General features: G+C 38.7%; 1 protein-coding gene across 2 annotated transcripts in view; it reads left to right on the top strand.

Moving 5' to 3' along the window:
- RELN (reelin) overlaps positions 1-21,053 on the top strand; it is a 283,813-nt gene that overhangs the window by 166,196 nt on the left and 96,564 nt on the right. For both annotated transcript variants that reach the window (XM_057417876.1, XM_057417875.1), the window contains exons 11-18: positions 3,515-3,660; positions 7,236-7,387; positions 10,291-10,403; positions 12,112-12,320; positions 15,285-15,413; positions 16,549-16,658; positions 19,658-19,724; positions 20,686-20,919. In XM_057417876.1, the coding sequence (XP_057273859.1) occupies positions 3,515-3,660; positions 7,236-7,387; positions 10,291-10,403; positions 12,112-12,320; positions 15,285-15,413; positions 16,549-16,658; positions 19,658-19,724; positions 20,686-20,919 (1,160 nt within the window). The remainder of the gene's footprint in view (positions 1-3,514; positions 3,661-7,235; positions 7,388-10,290; positions 10,404-12,111; positions 12,321-15,284; positions 15,414-16,548; positions 16,659-19,657; positions 19,725-20,685; positions 20,920-21,053) is intronic.

Here is a 21,053-nt window from a genome sequence, read left to right as displayed (position 1 = left end):
GAATAAAAATGAAGCAGACAACACATTTAATCTGGATTTTGTAAAAGAGAACTCTACTTCTATATAGAGAGATATGCAGTATCTCCAATTTAGGGAGAACTTATTCCATTTAGTATCAAAACGCAGTAAATGTTCATCCCACATTTCTTACCACTTTAGAATGACTAAGGAAAAAAATAAAGAACCTGTAAAATTCAGTCTCTAAATACTGGAAGCATACACACTACCACTGCAAGTGTAAAGCCTTTAATTTGGGAAAGAGGCAACGCAGTATGTAAATTGTATTTTAGTTCTTTGTTTCTGAAAGCCTTGGATTCTAATCCTGGGAGGAACCCAAGAGAAAATGAGTCTGATGGTTTCAATTCAGTCTCTAATCTGTTCAAGCCCTTTTACAAAACCACAAAATAATCCAGCACAGTCAGCAGCCTCCTGGATGTTGAACAAGACTGACAAGATAGTTGGGGGTGATGCTGGTGAGGGACCATCTCCTGTGGAGCTTCTTTTGCTCCTGGAAAATTTGGCTGAGTGCTCTTTAAGGTTATTCCCCCCTCAGCAGTCCATCAGATGAAAAAGAAAAGGCAGTAAAGGAGTGACAGAAAGCGACTGCTTGGAAAATGAGAAGGAAAACATGGAAGCTAAGTGTGAATAGAGGGTGACCATTATACAAGTGAGGGAAATGTGGCAGGTGGGAGAGAATGAGTTCATGAGCAGAGGAGCTTTAGCCCTTGCTGGGGCATCACAACTCATGCAAATGGAGCTCATCCTCATCTGCTTATCTTATGGGCATGAGTCCAGGGTCCCAAATGGTGGCACTGGGACAAAAATGTACCAGAAAATGATGGCCCTCCCTCAGAACATTTTTAAAAGCCGTACCTGTGTTTTGAACATCTTCCTTGCTTTCTTCAAAGATAATGGGATTCTACTACTGGTTTCATAGGTATGTAGAACAACAGAAGGATTTAAACCCCAGTCTGAACTTCTACATAGCTGTTTCAAGTGAGATTCAAAGCTAACATGAGCAGAGGGCGATTTAAGACATACGTTTTGTGGTTCATTAACACAGAAAATATGCATAAAATGCATATTCATAGATACTGTATAGCTGTGTATAAAAGCATAAAGATAATTTTATATAACCAATGAAATAAATTATATTTTTGAGCTTTCATAAAGGGTTGATCATATGCCACTGTACAAATAATTACTTATGCAGCCCTTTGCCAAACTGCCCATTTATTTATCTCGACAGCCTAAATAGAAACTCCATCAGATGTACTACTGTTAGACAGCAGAAGGACATGCAAACATTAAATGTTAATGGGGTTGTATCTGTTTTGTGTTTAATAGGTGGCTTTCATTAGGCAAGAGATTACTAATTACATACTCCACTATCAAGTATATATAACTTAGCACCTGAGAAATAAGTAAGGCTTATAATGGGTTTTCCAAAACTTGCATGCAGTTGTAATAACTAGCTCAGTAGGATTGATTCATCTATTTGTTTCCTAAGATATAAAGGGTTGTGTATAAATTTGAATTAGGTTTTAGCCTGCATATTTATTTTTAGTGTATTTACTTGGCTGCCTGCAGATAAGAGTTTTGTGGCAGATTGATTGACAGATAAAGGATACTTCATTTCTCTTCAACAAATTAAGAAACTTCTGAACAGCAAAAAGCCCAATAAACAGATAAAATTCTGCTGTTGAGCATGAACGATAAATCAGTGAACAAAAGCCATTTCTCAGTCGATTGTAAGTAGCCGCATAGTACAGTGCTTTTCAAAGAGAAATAAAACTTAAAACTGTTTGTTTCATTAATTTCTGCTAGTTATAAAATATGTGTAAATTGTTCTGCCTTTTCAGTGGCACCAGCTGCATATATGGTGCAGTATGTATATGGTGCATTAACAGAGCAAGGAGACTTGTGAGAAAATCTCTTTAATTTCTGTGATAAATTATCAACACTTCGGAATCTTTCTATTGCTTTGACCTTTCTTTGGAAGAAAAACACTTTAACAGCAATTTGTTTATTTTAGCAGTTGGAACAGTCTTTACATTTTTATGATGTGCTTATTTCTTTAAGTGATAGTTAGTCAGTGTTAATAAACATAGAGCTGTTGTCATTCAACTATAGACCAGAAAGTCTCTATACAAAAATCAGACTTCAAGTACTCAGATTTTTTTCTAATGTGTAGGCACCTCTAGAAATGTAGTCACAAATTACATTCCTAAATAGAAATTAATTGCTAAGTTATTGGCAACCATACTTGATAATCACCAACAAAAGAGTTTCAATTACATCTCTTTTTTGCATTGATAAATGAAGGAAGAGTTACAGAATCTGACAAAATGTGTTATTTTTTACTTTGCTCATAAAATACCATAGACAAAGATGGACTGGACAGTTTTTGTTTCCTTTCACATCTTTCTCTTTGTTAAAAATTTAATTATTCACTTCTGTGGCACTACCATGACCTTTTTAAACACTGAAGTGATTGTCATACTTTCCCTCAGCACGTTAGGAAGAGGTTCGGAGACAACAGCCCTGCATAGGCGATACTGAAAAGGTCAATGCAATTTAGCACTATTGTATCTCTTTTTCAGATGTTGAACTGTGGTAAGAAAGAATACAGAATTATTCTAATTAGTACTTTCTTATTTCAGCTTTCACTTTTAATGAAACCAAGATTCCCCCCCCAAAAAAAAAAAAAAGTGTTTGAGCTAATTATTTATCAGTGTTTGTTGTGATATGAACAAGCCAATAAAATGCCAAGTTCTTCCAGGTTAATACACTTGGAAAGTCATGGTATTCAGGGCATGCTAAGGCAAATGCATGCCTTCATTTGATGTTGCTGAGGTGGTATATACAGAAATACAATAGGAGAAGAAGATGCACTGGGTTCCAGGGCAGCCCCAGGACCCTTGAGACTGCTGTATCACAAGAACTAGCTGCCTATAGAGCTCTTTTTTATGCTATTCCGATTAAATATGGCAAATGTAACCTTTTCACTCATACACTTCAGATCCAAAGTTTACTGTATGGCAATGCATAGTAAATTTACAAACAAACACCTCTTCTGCCAAAAAATCAGGCAGAGATCTGACACGTTTCACAGCGTGAAACTCTTATGCTGATAAAATACCCATTGCAATATTTGACATACTAGTGAAGTTATTTTTCCACACAGTTGTTTATGTACCAGCTATAGAGGCAATACTTTAAAATAGAAATAAACACCCCAAGGTATGGTACATGTCTTCTTTCTGCAAACACAGTTATTTAGTGCATTTGTAGGGAAGCAGGTACAAGACTAGGACACAGTCATTGTTGGGGTCTGGCCAGGAAAGATAAAAGATGGCTGCCCATTTTTTATTTTTATTTCTGTTTTGCTTCAGATGTCAGTGAGTCATTAGATAATGTATGGGTTGCTCTGAGCTCTGATGATACATGAACAGGATACCTTCCTTACAAACCCGATGTAACATCACCTCCTGTCTGCTCCTTTTGTCCACAGCATAGCTGCCAGTCAGATGGAAACTCCATCTACTTCCATGGGACAGAGGGCAGCGAGTTCAATTTTGCCACAACCCGGGATGTGGACCTCTCCACAGAGGATGCCCAGGAGCAGTGGGCAGAAGAGTTTGAGAGCCAGCCTAAAGGGTGAGCGTCCCGCACGTGCGCAGGGCCCTAATTAGGCATGCAGCATCACTCCAGGAGGAGGAAGCTGGATAAGCAGCAAATTGCATTTTGTCTTTGCTATGTAGTCAGGGAAGATTGTGGCTACAATAAATAGTACAGTAAATAACAGGTGATTGTGGATTTTAGGAAGGAACAAGTCCAGAAAGCCCAGTAGGAACAGTCTGTCTCCAGACCATCCTATCACCAAAGTTTTTAATGAGAAGAGTCATGCTTGTGAATTAGGTAGTCATTCTGAAGAAACATTTCATTAGTTGCTGTAACCCCAATGAGACACATACACTGTCAATTTATGGGTCTCTACTGAATGGTGATTTTAACCTACAAAGAACTTCAGATCATTAGCAGCTGATTCAGATGCTGCCTATGCTGTGCTGAAGGTAAAGAACACCTTTTCAGAAATACGTGCTAATGTGTCCTGTGGACATGTGGTTTATCTGGGGCTTACAGAAAAAATATTCACTGTGAACTCTGCGCCGGTTCAAATAATCAACCCGTGGCACAGCAGCTGCTGCTTCAGACAAAGGGAAGAAAATGAGTATGTCTGTGCTGTGTGTTAGGTGATCATGTGGGATACATTTGAGGTATTCTCTCAGTCTCTTTTCCATTATGAAAAAGCAGGATGGAAGTGCTACCTGGGGACATGTGCCTGGTCTTGTAGATCCTGTCTCTGCTGAAGCAGGTGTTGGTTAAGCTAAGCTGGCAGTTGCAATCCTAGTTAACAAATGCACAGTTTCTTCCTATTTAAGAATATTGCATTTTCTCCGTCACACAGTGCCTGGCTCCAGTCACAGGTGTGACTGTTCCTAGCTAGGACTGAGGCAGGGTGCAGCCAGCAGATGCATTTATCTCTCTTATCATGAATGCAGTCCCAGGAACCAGGTCCCACAACACGTACAATGTTGGTGGTGTGGCAGCCTGCGCTCGCAGGGGGTAACTTTGTTTTCCAAGGCACTAAGTGGCCAGCCCAGGGCCTCACAACTTTATCCTTTTGATTTTGTTTATTTTTGCTTTTCACTGCTCTCAATTGTTGCTGTAAGAATGGAGGTTTAAATTGCATGCAACCATGAACACACACTGAACTCGGGTGCTGTTATGGACTACATCCCAGTCATATAAAATTGGCACCACCTCAGTCCCTGTTTGCAACATTTCCGTGGGGCTTTGCTTCGGGACTTGTACACAGCTGCAAGTGTATGAGTTTCCTTAACCCCTTCTTAGAGAAATATTTTTGAAAGCTATTCAAATGGTATTTGAAATATTGTTTTACTGTATTCAAATTGTCACAAAAATACTTTATTCCTGAGGCAGAGCTTGCAGGAGGTTTTCAGACTCCCCTTTGTAGCATCAGCTGGAGCCTGTTAAGTCTTTTGGTCTGATACGTTATTATTCATGGAAAAGGAAAAGCATCACTCACAAGTGAGAGCGAACGGAAGCTCATATGTGGTGGTCACCACCTTCTGACTGCACCAAATGGTCTGGGAGGTGAGACATCTGAAACAGCTCAAGAGTGAAGGCAGAGGAGTTATCATTGTTTTTTATAAGCAGTTGATTGGTATTCTTTGCATGTCCCACCTGAACTGTAGGCTACATAGATAGGGGTTGCTGTTGTTAGTATCTTGTGTCTTTCCTCTGCCATTCTCTTTTAATTGCATACAGTAGGACCTGGTACTAAAAATGGACAGATCCCCACATCAAGCTGCCTCTGCTTCTAGCAAATACATTGCTGCTTTGGACTTCTGTGTCCAGTTGATCTAGTTTAGATCCATACATCATTTTATTGCCTGTTTTGTAATGAAGAATTTCAAGAGTCAAGTGAGGGATAAATTAATTCAAACGTAATGGTAAATCCAGAATGTCCACATCTCTGTCGTGCCATCACTCAGGCTCCTTCTCGATTTGTCCTTAAAGTGCGTTGATGTATTTCTAAGTGCTTTTTTTCTTTTTTTTTTTTTTAACATTGTAGAACTTTCTGCGTTTCACTTCTAATGCTGCCTAAAAGGAGAGGATCCCTGGAAACATCCAGGATCTGCATCATTCATGACCCCAAGTTGTTTTGTGGGTCACTACAGAGAGTGTTTTAATTGAGCTAAATAGAGCATACAAAAGATCAATGGTGCATTGTGAGATTTTGTCATGTAAGATAAAGTAGGCACAAATGTTTAATTCTGCACTTGCCTTCAGCCCAAGAGACCCATTTTCAAAATTGTATTTTGATTATACTGCACATTAACTTTAAAGTGTCTGCACGATAGAATTAGGGTTAGGTTAAACTGTGCTTCCATTAAAATATTTATATTCTAAGTTTTTCAATGATGTTAAGCTTGCTAATTCCTGTGTAAATGGCTGACAGTTTTAAAGCAGGATTTCGAAACAGGCACATTGCTGATCTGTCGCAGCTTAGGTCAATGGGGAAACGGGCAGCTTCTAAGATCATAGAATCCTAGAAATACATTTTGAAATAGTTGGAATGGTCAAACTGATAGATTGTTAAGCCCTTGAAATGACAGGTTTTGAAATCGTCATATGGCACATAACTGCTAGAAATTGTTTCTGCTGGAAGCGGTCAAGAAAAGTCTCTGCCTCCCCAAAAAGGTTTCTGAACTTCAGTGTGTTCTCATTTATCCTGAATCATGCTGGCCAGTTAAAGGATTGAATTATCAGGATTTAGTGATTCTAAATAATTTCACTGGTTTATCAGCCTTATAATTTTAAAAATACTTCATTATGAATAAATTAAGGCTTTGACATGAATAATATCATATCAGACCAAAATAATGTACAAGTTTTCAGCAGCTTCTAATCCTTCAAAATGTTTTATATATATCAGGTTTTGAAGAAACCAATGCTTTCATGATGAAAACATATTTTCAATAAAATATTTAATTGAAAAATTCTGCAACAGCTCTTTTAATTATCACTGAATAAAAATAAGATAAAATGTTGTACAGAAAACCTGAGAAAGATTGTATCATCACATATTAGAAACGCAGCAGCCTTTTTTCATACTCTGTTCATGTGTTAGTTGAAAACTGTTACCCTAAATGCTCAAAAAGATGAAAAGAGATCATTTTTAGCTATCAGCTACATATTTAATGATTGTATAGCAGATATGGTGGACATATGCCTTTTCAAGTTTCATTGATCTATAAATCTTATGCAAAGTGAAAAAGAATGCAATTATATTTTAAACGTTTTTATGGCAGAAAAATAATGAAGGTAATAGAACAATACAACATTAAATATTTGGTAATAGCATTCACTAAAAGCCTCATTTTTTTAGTAGTTCATGCTTTCCTGCCAATTTATTTAAGATATTTGCATTAATTTTGCTTTACTTAACTGAGTTTAAGATCTAGTAATGAGTATGTAAGCAATATCATAGGAATCATATTTGAAACGCTGCAATCTTTTTTTGTCCTCTGTAAGAATAGAAGCAGCTACTTTTGTATGTACAAATGAACCCTTAGAATATGTTTTGTGTGAGTTCATCTGTAACATGCTCATGCACATTCTCTGCCCATTGTTGACCTCTCCAGGTGGGATATATTTGGAGCCATCATTGGTACTGAATGTGGGACACTGGAATCTGGCTCAGCTATGGTATTTCTCAGAGATGGAGAGAGAAAAATATGCACCCCATACATGGACACTACAGGTTATGGGAACTTAAGATTTTATTTCAGTATGGGTGAGTATATATTCCTAATGCAATACAACATGTGAAGCATGTGAGATTTAAATTTCATAGAACTAAAATATTCTTCAGAAGATGATAGCTCTGATCTGTGATGCCCATGGGGATGTAAGACTGACCACTGTGGGTCAGATGAGAGTCCACCTTTCTGGATGCCTACACATATGTATAAATGTGGCACATAAATAGGCCTCCCAGAAATATTCTCCCAGATGACACTGACTTGCAGATGAAAATGTTTCTGAACCAGATGGGGGGCTCTGAGTGCAATAGCCCTTGGGAGCTTTTCTTCCATGGATTTATCCAGACATATTTTTGGCTGATATAAACATTTAGCTCCAAGTTAAAAGAGTTTAATACAGAAGGTGTGTCCATGTAAGATCAGTGTCTGAACTTCCTTTATAGTTAGAGGAGATTTGGTCAGTACCATTGTTGGAAAAGGACATTCAGCTCACCAGCTGAGCAGCTCCCTGGATTCCACTGACTGCATGGGTTGGATCTCCATTGATATAAAGGAAGCTTTAAGCACCTAGTTCACACATAGGTGTAGGTTCATTCTTGTTCAATCCTCAGGCAGAATTCATTACACAAGAACAAGTTGTTGCCACTTGAGTTGCCCAGGTGCATCTGAGACAAAAGCATAAGGCTGGCAGGTGTAACCCAGGACTTGAGGGAGAGTCACAGCCTACTGGAGTAGGAGGTAGGGGAGGCAGGCCCCTCTGCAGTGTCTAAAATGATCCTTGGTATGAGTGCTTAATCAACTGAACCTGCTTGTTGTGCCCACACCTCCATAGTTTAACAATTCTTCATGTGAAGAAGCGTCTTCTTTTCTTGTACCTTCTAATTTCACACAATTACCCTTTATCCATCATTAGAAGAGATAGTCGTAGCTTTGCCATCCTTACCACACCATAGAAGATTTATAGATACCCGTTGTATCCTCCCACAGCCACATCCATGTAGACCCTGGTGTAAATCCATCAGAGTCAACAGAGTTGTACTCAGGGGTGAGACAGGAGGAGCACAGAAATGGGACAGCCTTACCTGGCTGATCCCATAGCGTAGTTTCTGCTCAAAAACTCTTACTATATTCATAAAGATTTTCCTCTTCTAACTTACTGGCCTGGGGTGAGAGTCACACACAGTGTGTTACAGTGTGATACTGTCTTGGAGGAGGTATGGCCTACCTGTGGTATCCCTTGTGAAAAGCACTGACCTGGTGTTAGCATCATCTGTAGACCTTCTCTGCTGGGATAAAATGCAACTTCAGTCATTTACCAGGGATAAGAAAGCAGCCAAGAGCAAACCTGGCCTGTCACTTCCCCTCCCTCCCTGTTGTCAGTGCCACTGCACTAGTTCAGTGTTGCAACAGATCCAAACCGCTGTGAAACATGGTGGTGTCATTCTGTTTGTCACAGTGTTTTTCCAGAACTTTTATTTTGCGCATAAAGGAAATTTCATGAGGTTATTCTCTCAACACCTTGTTTAAAGGAGGTAAAGGATTTTTGCTTAAAAGTAGAGAATAATAGAATAATAGAATAATAAAGGCGGAAGCAGAGATTAAACTTGTGACCTCCACAAGCAACCTTTGGAATCAACAAGAAAAAACATACTTTATTTAATGAGTGAAAGACCTCATGTTTTTCTAAATTGTTGCACATCTCTGTTACGTGAATTACCGATAAAGCACAGGAAAAAGAGAATGCTTTTTCCCAGTTCTTCCAAGCATTATAACACCTGCAAGAGAAACAGGAAAGAAATTTGCTCAACCTTCTGAACTTAGGTGAGAAGTTGTCGGCACAGGCAGGCACACAGAATAGTGGGCTTTCACTTGAAAAATGTATTCTGCTCATATGTGTAAATTAAATACATAATGGTTTAAACATTCAGGCAAGCAGAGCATTTGAATGGACACGTGGATGTTCCTTATTACAGTATAATACACATCAAAGATGCACATCTTACCTGGTTCTCTGGACCAAGAACTGGCCATCTATAACAAAAAAAGACAAACCAGAAAGTATTTCATTGTTTCATAAGCGCAACCTTTCTACTTTACAGACTTCCCAAAGAAGCCTTCTCATCCTATTTTTTATAGTTCCATTTGAGTACCTGCAGTACCCTTAGTACAGGGAAATCATGTTTCCTGTTTCAAATACAGATACTCTGTTTTAAAAACTTTTTTTCCAGAACACCAAACCAGTGTGATGATGTCCCTCTCATAACTGTGATGCAGAACTTAGTGCTCTGATTTGCTGAAAGAGTTGCACTTTCAGAGGTTAAGAGGTGTTTTGGGTTCTCCTGATACAAAGTTATTTCAAATGATGCCTCATTCGGGTGTGGTTTTGTGTGATATAATAGACTCCATCCAGCCGTTCCAGCATACAATGTAGATAGCAGAACTAGCCTCACCACAAGGTTCACAGCTGTCTGCCTCATTTCCTATTAAGAGCAACTTCTCAGCTGATAGTCTGGCAGTTGAGAAGTATATAGGAAATCCTCATACAAAATGTCTCTGGCTGCATGGGGTGTGAGTACTAAATAACAGTTTACTGGCAAGAACACAAAGAGCTTTTCTATGTAAATGGGATGTAAAGCATACAGATAGAAGTATGGCTTTGGGCACAGCATTTTTTATTAAAATCATTTTGATAAGCTGATCAACAATGCTACTTGAGGTTTTCATTATTGTCAACATCCTTGATCTCTGGCATGGTGTATCTGATCAAATACTTCTTATACACTGTGTCCTTGGGGCTGGTGTTCTTTTGTTTCATATCCTAAGTTAAATAGCATCTGGCTGTAATTATTTTCATAATTGTGGCTGCTTAATATGATTCCTCTTTCCATTAATAAAGGCTTCAATGAAGTTTTTATCCCTCAAATGTGTTGTACAGGGGGAACTTGTGATTCTGGAGAATCCCATGAAAATGATGTCGTACTTTATGCCAAGATTGAAGGCAGGAGGGAACACATACCTCTTGATACCCTGACCTATGCTGCTTACAAGGTAAATCATCTTAAAAAAAGTAGATGGATGGGATGGAAAGATCAATCTATTTGCAAGTCATCCCAGCAATGCTGTATGTTGAATGCCACAGGGACAGTCAAACATGGTCTGCCCAGGCACATAAATCATGTGCAGATCTTTGAGGGATAGCACGCCTTTGCACCACAGAGTCTGCAGTTATTGCTGATTATTCTATCCCTAAGCAGGACTGTGGTTTTGGCTAGTGCTGGGGTAACAATCAAATGGGCAAGAGGCACAAATCTTCATCTGTCAGCTGAAAACTTTAGTGATAATATCTCCTTACAAACAATTACTCCTGCCTCCACTCAAGCTCCTGCTAGCCACTTTTTGGTACTCAGGAGCTATGTCTTGAGAAGGTCAGCCATGGTGGGATCAGTGGCTGGGGGGAGAGTGACTCAGAAATGCCTGGATGTCTTTCCCATGCTTAGTGCAGGAAATATCACATTTTACACTTTTTCTTTCAATTTTAAATACAGTTTTATGTCTTTTTAGAGGGTCTGCAGTGATGCGGGCATGAACTCAGCCACAGGAAGTGGCTGCTGGCAGTGTGCACAAGCAGAGTCTCCTCTGCTGCTAATGCACCTCCTTCCACCACATCCCAGTACCTTCAGGCAGGACAATAAGGACCTCAAGCTTTCTGTCAGAATCTGTCCTGTCTATAGCAAGAAAGCGCTTAGCCTGTGTCTGTCCTCAGTAATCCAGCCCTGAGGTGTCTTTATTCTGCTGATGTAAAAAAGACAGCAAAAATTTATATGTAATACGTATACACATGTATTTATGCTAGAGATTGAACTGCAGTATGCTTATACAACGTGTGGGAAACTTGGTAGTAAACATGCAGCTGATTTCAAGCACAGGTCTGTGTGCATTTTCACTGCATTCAGAGAGCAAATGTTTACAGTAAGGTTCGGCCTGAGTTTGGTTGAGTCACTTACATTGTTTCATTGTGCATGGCTTCCCTCCTTGCCTGCTTCTGTCTGAAAGACAGGGTAGAACTTCTTAAAACTAAGGAAACTGTAATTGTAAAATAATAAAAAATTAATTGGGGAACTTGGGGAGAGATAGGATCTGGAATTACACTGAATTCATTGTGAAGGGTTTTTTTTTAAACAAGCAGTTTTAAAGCTGACATCCTCTTTTGACATAATAAAGTTCTAATTGTGTTACTTTAAGACAAAGGCTAAGCTTCGTAAAGCAGTGCTTTCATTTTTTTCAGCAATATCACATCCTCCCTACATATGCCTGTGAACTCACGCTGCTACTCCATTCTCACGTATTCAGACTAGGCATGTCATTATCCTGCTTTTGCTTCTGTGAGCTGAAAGGCTCCAGGACAAATACCATCTTCCATTACTAACAGCGCACTGACAAAATAAACCAGTATTTTTCAGGACATAGAAGGTACAGCCTTTTCTGCAGTGTCTTTACATCCAAACTATCTGATCCCACCAAGGTGATAAGCAGCATTGGTATCCAGACTGTTAATAGCTATGCACATAATAAAAATGTTTTTATTTGGGATCTTCTGTGGGAAAAAGTGGCTAACAAAGTTAACAGAAGTAAAGCAGAAAGAAAATCATAAATTTGGTTCATAACATTTGAAATTGCTTTTCTATTTTAAATAGTAACCTGTGACCTTTTTTACCAGTATTTGTTTTATTTAAGCTTAATTTAATTTCTTTTAAAGGTTCCATCTTTGGTTTCTGTTGTCATTAGTCCGGAGCTGCAGACTCCTGCAACTAGGTTTTGCCTGAAGCAGAAGAGTCACCAAGGTCACAACAGGAATGTCTGGGCTGTGGATTACTTCCACATCCTTCCAGTGCTCTCTTCCACGGTGACTCACATGATCCAGTTTTCCATCAATTTAGGTTGTGGAACTTATCAACCTGGTAACAGGTACAACTGACGAGATCTCTCCTTTGATTATCAGCTTCTATTACATTTTGGTTTATAACATCTATATGAGTATTTGGAGTATTTGGATTTTTTTTTTTCTCAGAAAGAAGGAGCCAATTAATAATGAAAAATATAAGTTGTACAAAAGTTAATGTTTCTCCTGATCTCCAAAGGCCCAGATTTATATCTCTCATCTGCAATAAGGGGTCTATTAAATAGCTTTCCAGGTCAAACCTTGCTTTTCTTAGTCCATTATTCTGAAATACGCACATGATTTCAGAATGACTTTTACTTCAGTTTCTAATAGGGATGAGATTTACCTCATAACACTGTGTAAGAGGAAAAGTATTAAAGGCAATGGCAGAAATTTGCTTGCTGAGCCCTCAGAGGTTATTGATGCCACAAGCATATATAATTCTTGTAAGACTGGTGGTAAATGTTCTCCATCTTAATAACCATCAGTATGAGGACTTCACAGAACTCTTTTGCTGGCTTCACTTCATTAGGATATTAAATTTTTTCCATGGGGTTAAGGAAGAAGGCTACATATTTTGTAGAATCATAGACATGTTGGTTGGAATCAGCTAGTGAAACCTGTTGTTGCAGCTGGGATTGTTACCACCAGAAGTCAGGTCAGCTGTGGCTTTGCCTATCTATGACTCAAAAATCTCTATGGATGGGTATTGGGTGACCTGCTAAAATGAAGAAGTGTTTCCTAGCATCCAGTACAAAACTCTAAAGCCATGTCTTTATGGCCATTGCCCTTTCTACTGTACCTGCCAGTACTGAGGAGAGTTTGGCTCTGCCTCCCTTGTGAGTGCCCTCTGCCCCATCACAGGTTGCCATAGCTCACCCCTCCTCACCACAATGAGCAGGCCAGATCCTCAGCCCCTCCTAGCTCAGTGCTTGAGGCCACCGGCATCTTCATCATCCTCTGCTCTACCTCCCCAGTTTCTTAACATCCTTCTTCAAAAAGGGACACAAAACCAAACCGTCTACTGTCCTTTTTTACATACCTGTGAGACTGTGTATCCTGATATTTTATGAGGATTAAGTTACTTTATATTCTTCCGGAGTCAAGAGTTTAAAGTAAGAGACTGTAAATGCTCTCACATCTGTGTTCCAGGGCATCTACTTCCAACTGGAAAGAGCTGCATTAGGACTGACAGTCCTCGCTGCCATGCAGGGCAGCAGAATTCAGTGGGCAGCAAAAATCAAGGCATTGCACTTACATTTGATAGGAAGAGAAGGCAGCAACATTTTTCTACATGGAAAGTGAAAACTTTGCCTGTAAACACTCCTGGGCTGTAAACATGTTATATAAAGTCTATGTCTCAGTCTGTTATCTGATGAGAATTAGTATATATTTTGAAATATTAATATTCTTCCTTTGTGTAAACTATTTCTGAAGCAGAAGTGAGCTTCTTCATAACAAAAGAAGCACTAGGTCCCCATCATCTCTATTTGTATATCCGAAATACAGCAGCATTTCCCATCTCCTGGTCCACAGCATTATTCATAACACCTTCATTACTTCAGATGTGGGATACTCACACTGAATATATGCAGTAAATATGACCCTCCAAGGTATCAGTACAGTTGAATTGGAAATAAATTAGTCAAAACCTCCATAAACTGCTTTAATACATACTTACAATATCACAGTGGTGGAACATTTAAATAAAGTAATATTGTCAGCAAATTGTAATGAAAATATAAAGTTATAATCCAATAATTTAATGTTAAGGTGATGAATTATTACTTTTATAATGTTCCACTGACATTACTTAAAATAAAACAGAATATTACAGACTAATTATATGGAGGAAATCACAGGAGTATTTCAGTAAAATACTAAATCTGTAAAAAATCGAGCACTTTCTGTATTTCTTTTTCAAGGTCTTCAGAATGTGAGACATCTAAGGATTTCCTTATACTCCTAGATTGAAAACAATGGGGTATTTTAAATATGCTGTGAAACAGGGAAGGAAAAATATCTAGCAAAACCTTTTTGAAAATTGAACTTGTCAGTGGATTTTGGGGAAAATTTGGTTAATAACTTGTCATAGACCTAGTGGATTGTCTCATAAAGTTCTGAGTTCTGTAATGTCTGCACAAGGATGGTTTGGCTTACTACTAGTCTATGAAACCAGAGAACAGCAGCCTTTTTTCAAACAAATCTGGTGTTTTCACATATAGTTATGTCACAGAATTCACAGAACATCACCACTGAGCACTGTAGGCTCTGTGAGGTGGGAGGAAGCCTCCAAAGACCACTATGGCTGAGCAACACAGAGGCTCCTACAGCTCCCAGGGGCTCTGTCTGCTACAGAGGCTGTTCTTCTCCAGGTACCCCCTCCTCTGCACTCCTCAGTGTGGGCTGGCCATTTTCACTGTTCCATAGTGCCTTTCTGATCTCCATTTAGGCATGATGGGTGGAGGAGGCAGATGACTGAGGAGTCCAGTGAAGTTAATATTTGTCAGCAGTGAAAGGGAAGAGCAGGCCAATGCATGAATAACCAGTAGTCTTTTACCACCTTCTGAAGAAGTAATGGTTAGCAGCTGGCAGTTACTAAGTGTCCTGTGCTCACATCCTGCTGCTTAGCTCTGATTAATTCAAGTGTTCTCCTCATTATTTTTGAAACCATTGCTAGCTGAAATACAAGATTAACATCAGCCTGTTTAACAGTAGCAGCATAAAAATATTAGCTAGATAGTGGCCAAACATGGACCAGGTGTTCAGACAATCCTCAATGGTTTTGATCACTCAGATTTGTTTCATGTTTGCATTTTCAGGATTTTTTTAATGCAAAATCTGCTTCAAATTATTTCGTGTCTCAGCATCAGTTATTAGGAATAGCAGATTGATGTTTTCTCAGTGTTGGTTCTTCTACATTCATAACTATGCCAGATATCTGAGGCTCATGGTAACTTTCTACTTTCCTTCCTTCATTGTGTTATCAGCGTCAGCTTGGAGTTTTCAACCAACCATGGTCGCTCTTGGTCCCTGCTCCACACCGAGTGTTTGCCTGAGATATGTGCTGGACCTCACCTCCCCCACAGCACGGTCTACACCTCTGAAAATTACAGCGGGTGAGAGTGCTCTCTACAAAGCTGAGATGCAAGATTAGAGAAGTGAATTATAGGTGACAGGCGAAAGCAGCAAAGCACACAACCTCATGTCATCTTTCATTTTTTACTAGCTGAGGACAGCAAGGAAGGAGTGTTCTGGTCTCCCTGGCTGCCCACTAATGAAATTTGAAATATATGGGGCTACTTCAGTGGTGTAATATTTTTTTCTGATGCTAAAGACAAATTACAAAAAAAAACCCAACAAACCAAACCAAACAACTGTGGGCAGCATGCTGGTAATTGCCAGCAAAGTTATACCTTGTCAAAGCCACAGAAGTTTTCTTCTCAGTCAGAGGAGCCATCAGTCAAAGCCATATTTATATCTTCAGACATGTTCACTCACTTGGAATACTAATATTGAGTTAGTGAAGCACTTTCTCTCTGCTTCTGCAGATAGAAGTGGTTGTTAGTGTCACAAACTTATATGAACCCTTCTCTATTAAGTCTCTTCAGTACTGTTTTGACCATAAAAAGAACTGTGACATCTTACTGTGTAGCGTAAGTCCCATGACTGTATACTTCTGCATCCCAACTTCCACAGAAACTTCAGGGCAGCGGATATAACTATGAGAAGAAAGCAGCATTGCTATGACCTAGTGATGTCCCATTTCTGTACCACTTTAAGAGGAGCCATTATCCCTGGTGTGTGTAGGAAGTGTAGCCCCTGTGGATGATGGCCCAGGCCACAGCAGGCCAAATCCTCATCTCACCCCCAGGGGTTCTCATCTAATACAGAGCTCAGTCATACTGAAAAGTTTAATTCAATATGCAATTTAGGAGATATCCATTGTGACAGAGAAGTCACTATAGTGAAGCAAGTCAGGGTCTTTTCTGACTTCATGCACTCATATGGGGGAAAAAATGGCTGGGTTTTATAATAATTGTCATCCATATATTGTATTAAAATATCATCAGCCATGTTTCTTTTTTATTTGTATTTCCTAAAGATTCCGTAACTTCATTCCTTCATTTGAGCAGATTTTAGAATTAAAAATTCTAATAAAGCCTTCAGTATAAGTAAACATGTCTGCAAAACGTACAGTTGCTTTATGACTGTAAGTGTAAAATGCTAATATTTATGTTATATGTATTTCAGGTGGAACCGTATAACTATTCCTCTTCCTAATGCTGCATTAACAAGTGACACCAGGATTCGATGGAGACAAACAGGACCAATCCTTGGAAATATGTGGGCAGTTGATAATAGTTAGTATTCTTATCCATGATCATGAAACATCAGAAGAATACATTATTATATGCTGCTCCAAGGAAATGCATTTTTCCACAATCACAAATCAAAGGATTTTCATTTGTTAAATTCCTTTTCTTCTTATCTACACTTGGTAACAGGCGTGTTTTGAAGCTAGAGGGGAATTCTGCCATTTGAAAACACAACAGTTTAGCAGATTACCCTTCTTTTCTTTTCTTTTAATTGAATGCTTTCCAGGAAAATATGTTGGTGGCAAAGGCTTAATATAACGTTTCCTCAGACTGCTTACTCCTAATTACGTAAGTAGGTACTACACTATTAAGGATATGTGATGCACCAGACAAAGCAACAGTTACAGCATCTGGGGCATATTTTTCCTTCTGGACATAGAAGGCCTCTATAAAGCAATGCTACTACAAAAACACTGACATAACTTTTACATTGTTTACAGGCACTCCAGGGGAAAGTACCATCTGTTTCAGGGAACTGTTCTTTTAGGAAAAGGGATGTAGTGCCAACTGCAGAGGATAACTGGGGCCAGTCTTGAAAGTAAATACATCACAAAAAAAAAAAGCTACTTAGGAACACAGCACAAAAGAGACACAGTGTATGAAACACGGAATGAAACATGATAGAAAATGCTAACAAACAGGTTCAAACAGGGGAAGTTTAGATTGACTATAAAGTAGTTCTTTATTGTAAGGGTGGTGAGGCACTGGAATGGGTTGCACAAGGAAGTTGTGAATGCTCCATCCCTGGTGGTGTTCAAGGCCAGGTTGGACAGAGCTTTGAGTGACATGGTCTAGTGTGAGGTGTCCCTGCCTGTGGCAGGGGGTTGGAACCTGATGATCTTAAGGTCCTTTCCAACCCTAACTATTCTATGATTCTATGAAAAGGTGCAAATTTTTTAGCTTGCTCATTAGCCTGAAATGATTTGGGATGAAGTAAGCTACATCCAGAATTTGTTTTGCTAAATGTGTGAAGTATGTAATGTAAAGATTTACCATGGTATACAATAGCCCATGAAATTCTGTAGTGATTCCCAAATATGGAGACTGGGAATGGTAAATAGTTACGTTTTGCAAAGTTCTTAAAATAGATTAATGCCTGTTTTTGAAAATAAAAACCTTGAAGCTGATAAGGTAATATCTCAGAAATTATTCTCTTAATTATATTAATGAGCAGTAGAATCATCTTAACATTGTGGATAGAGTATTCATGCTTGTCTTTAGAGGTGATAATACACATCAAAAAGAAAGTAAAATGAAGGGAAAACTAATGTATATAAACATAAGAATATGTCTGTAAATCTGCAAAGATGGTTTGCTACCTAACAAAATGCAAACCTGTGTAGGACACGTGTGTTGGAGACACTTTTTGGAGACGCTCATAGATGTGCACAGAAACGAGAGCAAGATGAAATCAACCCAAGAATCTAAATTCTTTACAACAAAACAAAACAGGATTTTGAAAATCAATGAACAATTCCTATATCTGCACTACCTTTGCTTGTAGAACAAAACAGAATTCCATTAAAGAATTCTGCATGCTGCAGGATTTTTACCAACCATCTGTCTAAAAAGTGCCTGCTCGTCTGCTCTGAAATTTGTTTGAGATGTAGAACCATGATATAGGAATCAAGTGTCAAAGATGATCCTGTTTCTAAGTTTTGCAGGCTTCATTTGTTAGAAACTAGTGAAACTGAAGCTTTACACTGTATTATAGGGAGACTTCCAAATATTGGCAAGCTACTCAAATTCTTGAAAAGAGGAAAATTTTCAAGGATTCAGCACTCTGACTTTTAGCTTCACAACTGTTTCTTATGTGAATTAAGTTTTAAATGAAATCTGGAAGCTGGCCATCTTTTAGAAACACTGGAAACCTGCCAATTTCCATAAAGCTTTTTTCATTTTGAATGACATCATTACATCTTTAACCCTTCTACTTTTACCACCCCCTCAAAAAGACCTCTAAAGACACAAGTAAATCAAACAGAACAGAATTTTTGCACTCTGAGAAGTGAGAAAATCTAGAAATCGCATGAAATCTGATGGAGACTTAGTTACAGGGAGTAGCTAACGGGAATTTCATGTGCATCTGCCAGGGTGTATTGACACACTGCTATGATGGGCAGCATCATAAAACGAGGAGAGGAAATAAGTACTGCTTATTATAGATAATCTCATATTGGTGGCTATTTGGATGACATTCCAAAAGCCACAGAGCAAATGGATAACTCCAAGTAATCAGCATTATTTAACAGAAAAGATGACACTATTCATGGTTGAGGCCTGTTTATTATGTTGTATGGACAGAACATTGCCAGTAAGTTATCACTTTGGGCTACACCCAGATTAACGTATTTGGTCTATACCAAGATTAATGTTTCTTTATAGCAGTGCAAGTAGATGTAGATTATATTGAGATTTGCTTATCTTCCTGTCCTTAATATTTTTCACAAAATATCAAGGCAGTTGGTTAGGAGTCATTGGAGGAAGATGGAGTAAAAGAGTAAAACAAGTCTGGAGTATTTTTGAGCACATAAAATTTGGAATTTTATTCCATTTGAAAGAATCAGTGAAAGTGTTTGTTATTTAGTTGTTACTTAAAGCATATCAGGGGCAGTTTTAATTCCAGGAAGTCCAGTGAGGTTGGCTTAAATCTCTGAAATAAGATGAGGAAAAGGAAAGGCAAGAAAATGGTTAATGCATAGCAAATCATCTGATCTCATTCACAGTCTTAGAAAAATCAGGTACATTGATTGAAACATCACTATTGTCTCATACCACAGATAGGTATTACCCATTAAATAATAAATTATCCCTGGCTATCCTTGACACAGTCAAATGCATTTTATCCTTTTGTAGACCTCTTCCAACTAGTGTAATTAAGATAAATATGATATCCATACAAACAGATCTGTGATCTTGTATTCATTATATTCTGTTTATCACATAACATAACCCTTCATTTAACTGATTTCTTTTCTCTGCAGTTTATATTGGTCCATCTTGCCTCAAATTCTGCTCAGGGCGAGGACAGTGTACTAGAAATGGCTGCAAGTAAGAGTTATAATTCAGTACTTGTATTTAATTTCTGTCACATTATTCACTTGATGATCTGAAAGATGAAGTGATTTTCATTTCATTCGTTGCTTTTTGAGATGACTAGATGTAAAACTAGGCTCGCCCCCAAAATGCATAAAGCTCATTGGAGAGCTAGAGATCAATCTTTTTAAACAGTAGCATAATTAATTTTCTTTAAATAATTTTCTTTTGGGAGAGAGTCTAACTTCCAATTCACCTTAAAATGTGCTCCATAGCACACTGAAATGTCAGTGATCCATGTTTTATACTGGTTTTAGAGGTGATTTGGCACTATATGACTTTAATATTAAATTATGGGAAAGAATCACAATTTTCATAGTTCTAATGTTCCATAACCTGACAGAACTCAAGGACAGAAGGTCAACACTACACTTTTTTTCTGGAAGTCTGGCTTGTTAAAAGGGCTCCACCCTAAAAAGTAAAGTTACTTACTCAAAACTAGTAAGCACATTCAAAGTACTGGTGCAACTATTTTTGGGTATTAATAAGAGCATGACACAAGGGGAATGCTGTTCTGCTACTCAGTTTCTTGTAATCACATCTGACATGCTACAGATAAAAGCAAATTAAGCATTTTACACATGAACAGCTGTAAATTATGTCAGGAATATTCTTGTTCCAAAACTGAAAACAAATATTTCTGTGTTGTGTGTTATGTGTAGATTGGTGGGGCGTTCATAACTAGTTTTTTTTTTTTTTTAGATTGGAAAAGTAAGTACTATCTAAAAGAAAGTCATTGGCTATACAATACCTAACTACAGTCTAAAGAGGCTCTTGGTCATTATATTTGAGAGGGATGTTTTAGGCATCTTCAGTTCATGGGCAAGTGCAGCCACTGTGTTGTTTGCCAACAGGTTGGTTAACCACAGGAGAAGATGGGTCATTAACTCCACTGTTCAATCTTCCTCACCCTCAGGTGCGACCCCGGCTTTTCAGGGCCAGCATGTGAGATGGCATCACAGACCTTCCCCGTGTTCATCTCAGAGAGCTTTGCCAGCTCCCGCCTCTCCTCCTACCACAGCTTTTACTCCATCCGAGGGGCCGAGGTCAGCTTCGGCTGTGGGGTCCTGGCCAGTGGCAAGGCCCTGGTCTTCAACAAGGATGGGAGGCGCCAGCTCATCACCTCCTTCCTTGACAGCTCCCAGTCCAGGTGAGAGGGAAAGAGCAGTGCTGTGAGGCAAACAAATTTGGGAACCCCTCCCCTTCCAGCTACGACCTTGTGTACTGTTGAGCCAATTGTATTTGCAGGAAGAAAAGTTTTTTAAATACTCCTAGTTCTGTATT

This window comes from Pezoporus wallicus, unplaced genomic scaffold, assembly GCF_028554395.1.
Source record: "Pezoporus wallicus isolate ANWC-B61680 ecotype Strahan unplaced genomic scaffold, APGP_CSIRO_Pwel_v1 contig_5542, whole genome shotgun sequence".
NCBI lineage: Eukaryota > Metazoa > Chordata > Aves > Psittaciformes > Psittacidae > Pezoporus > Pezoporus wallicus.
Note: the sequence above shows the minus strand (reverse complement) of the source record. Positions and strands in the feature narration are given on the sequence as shown.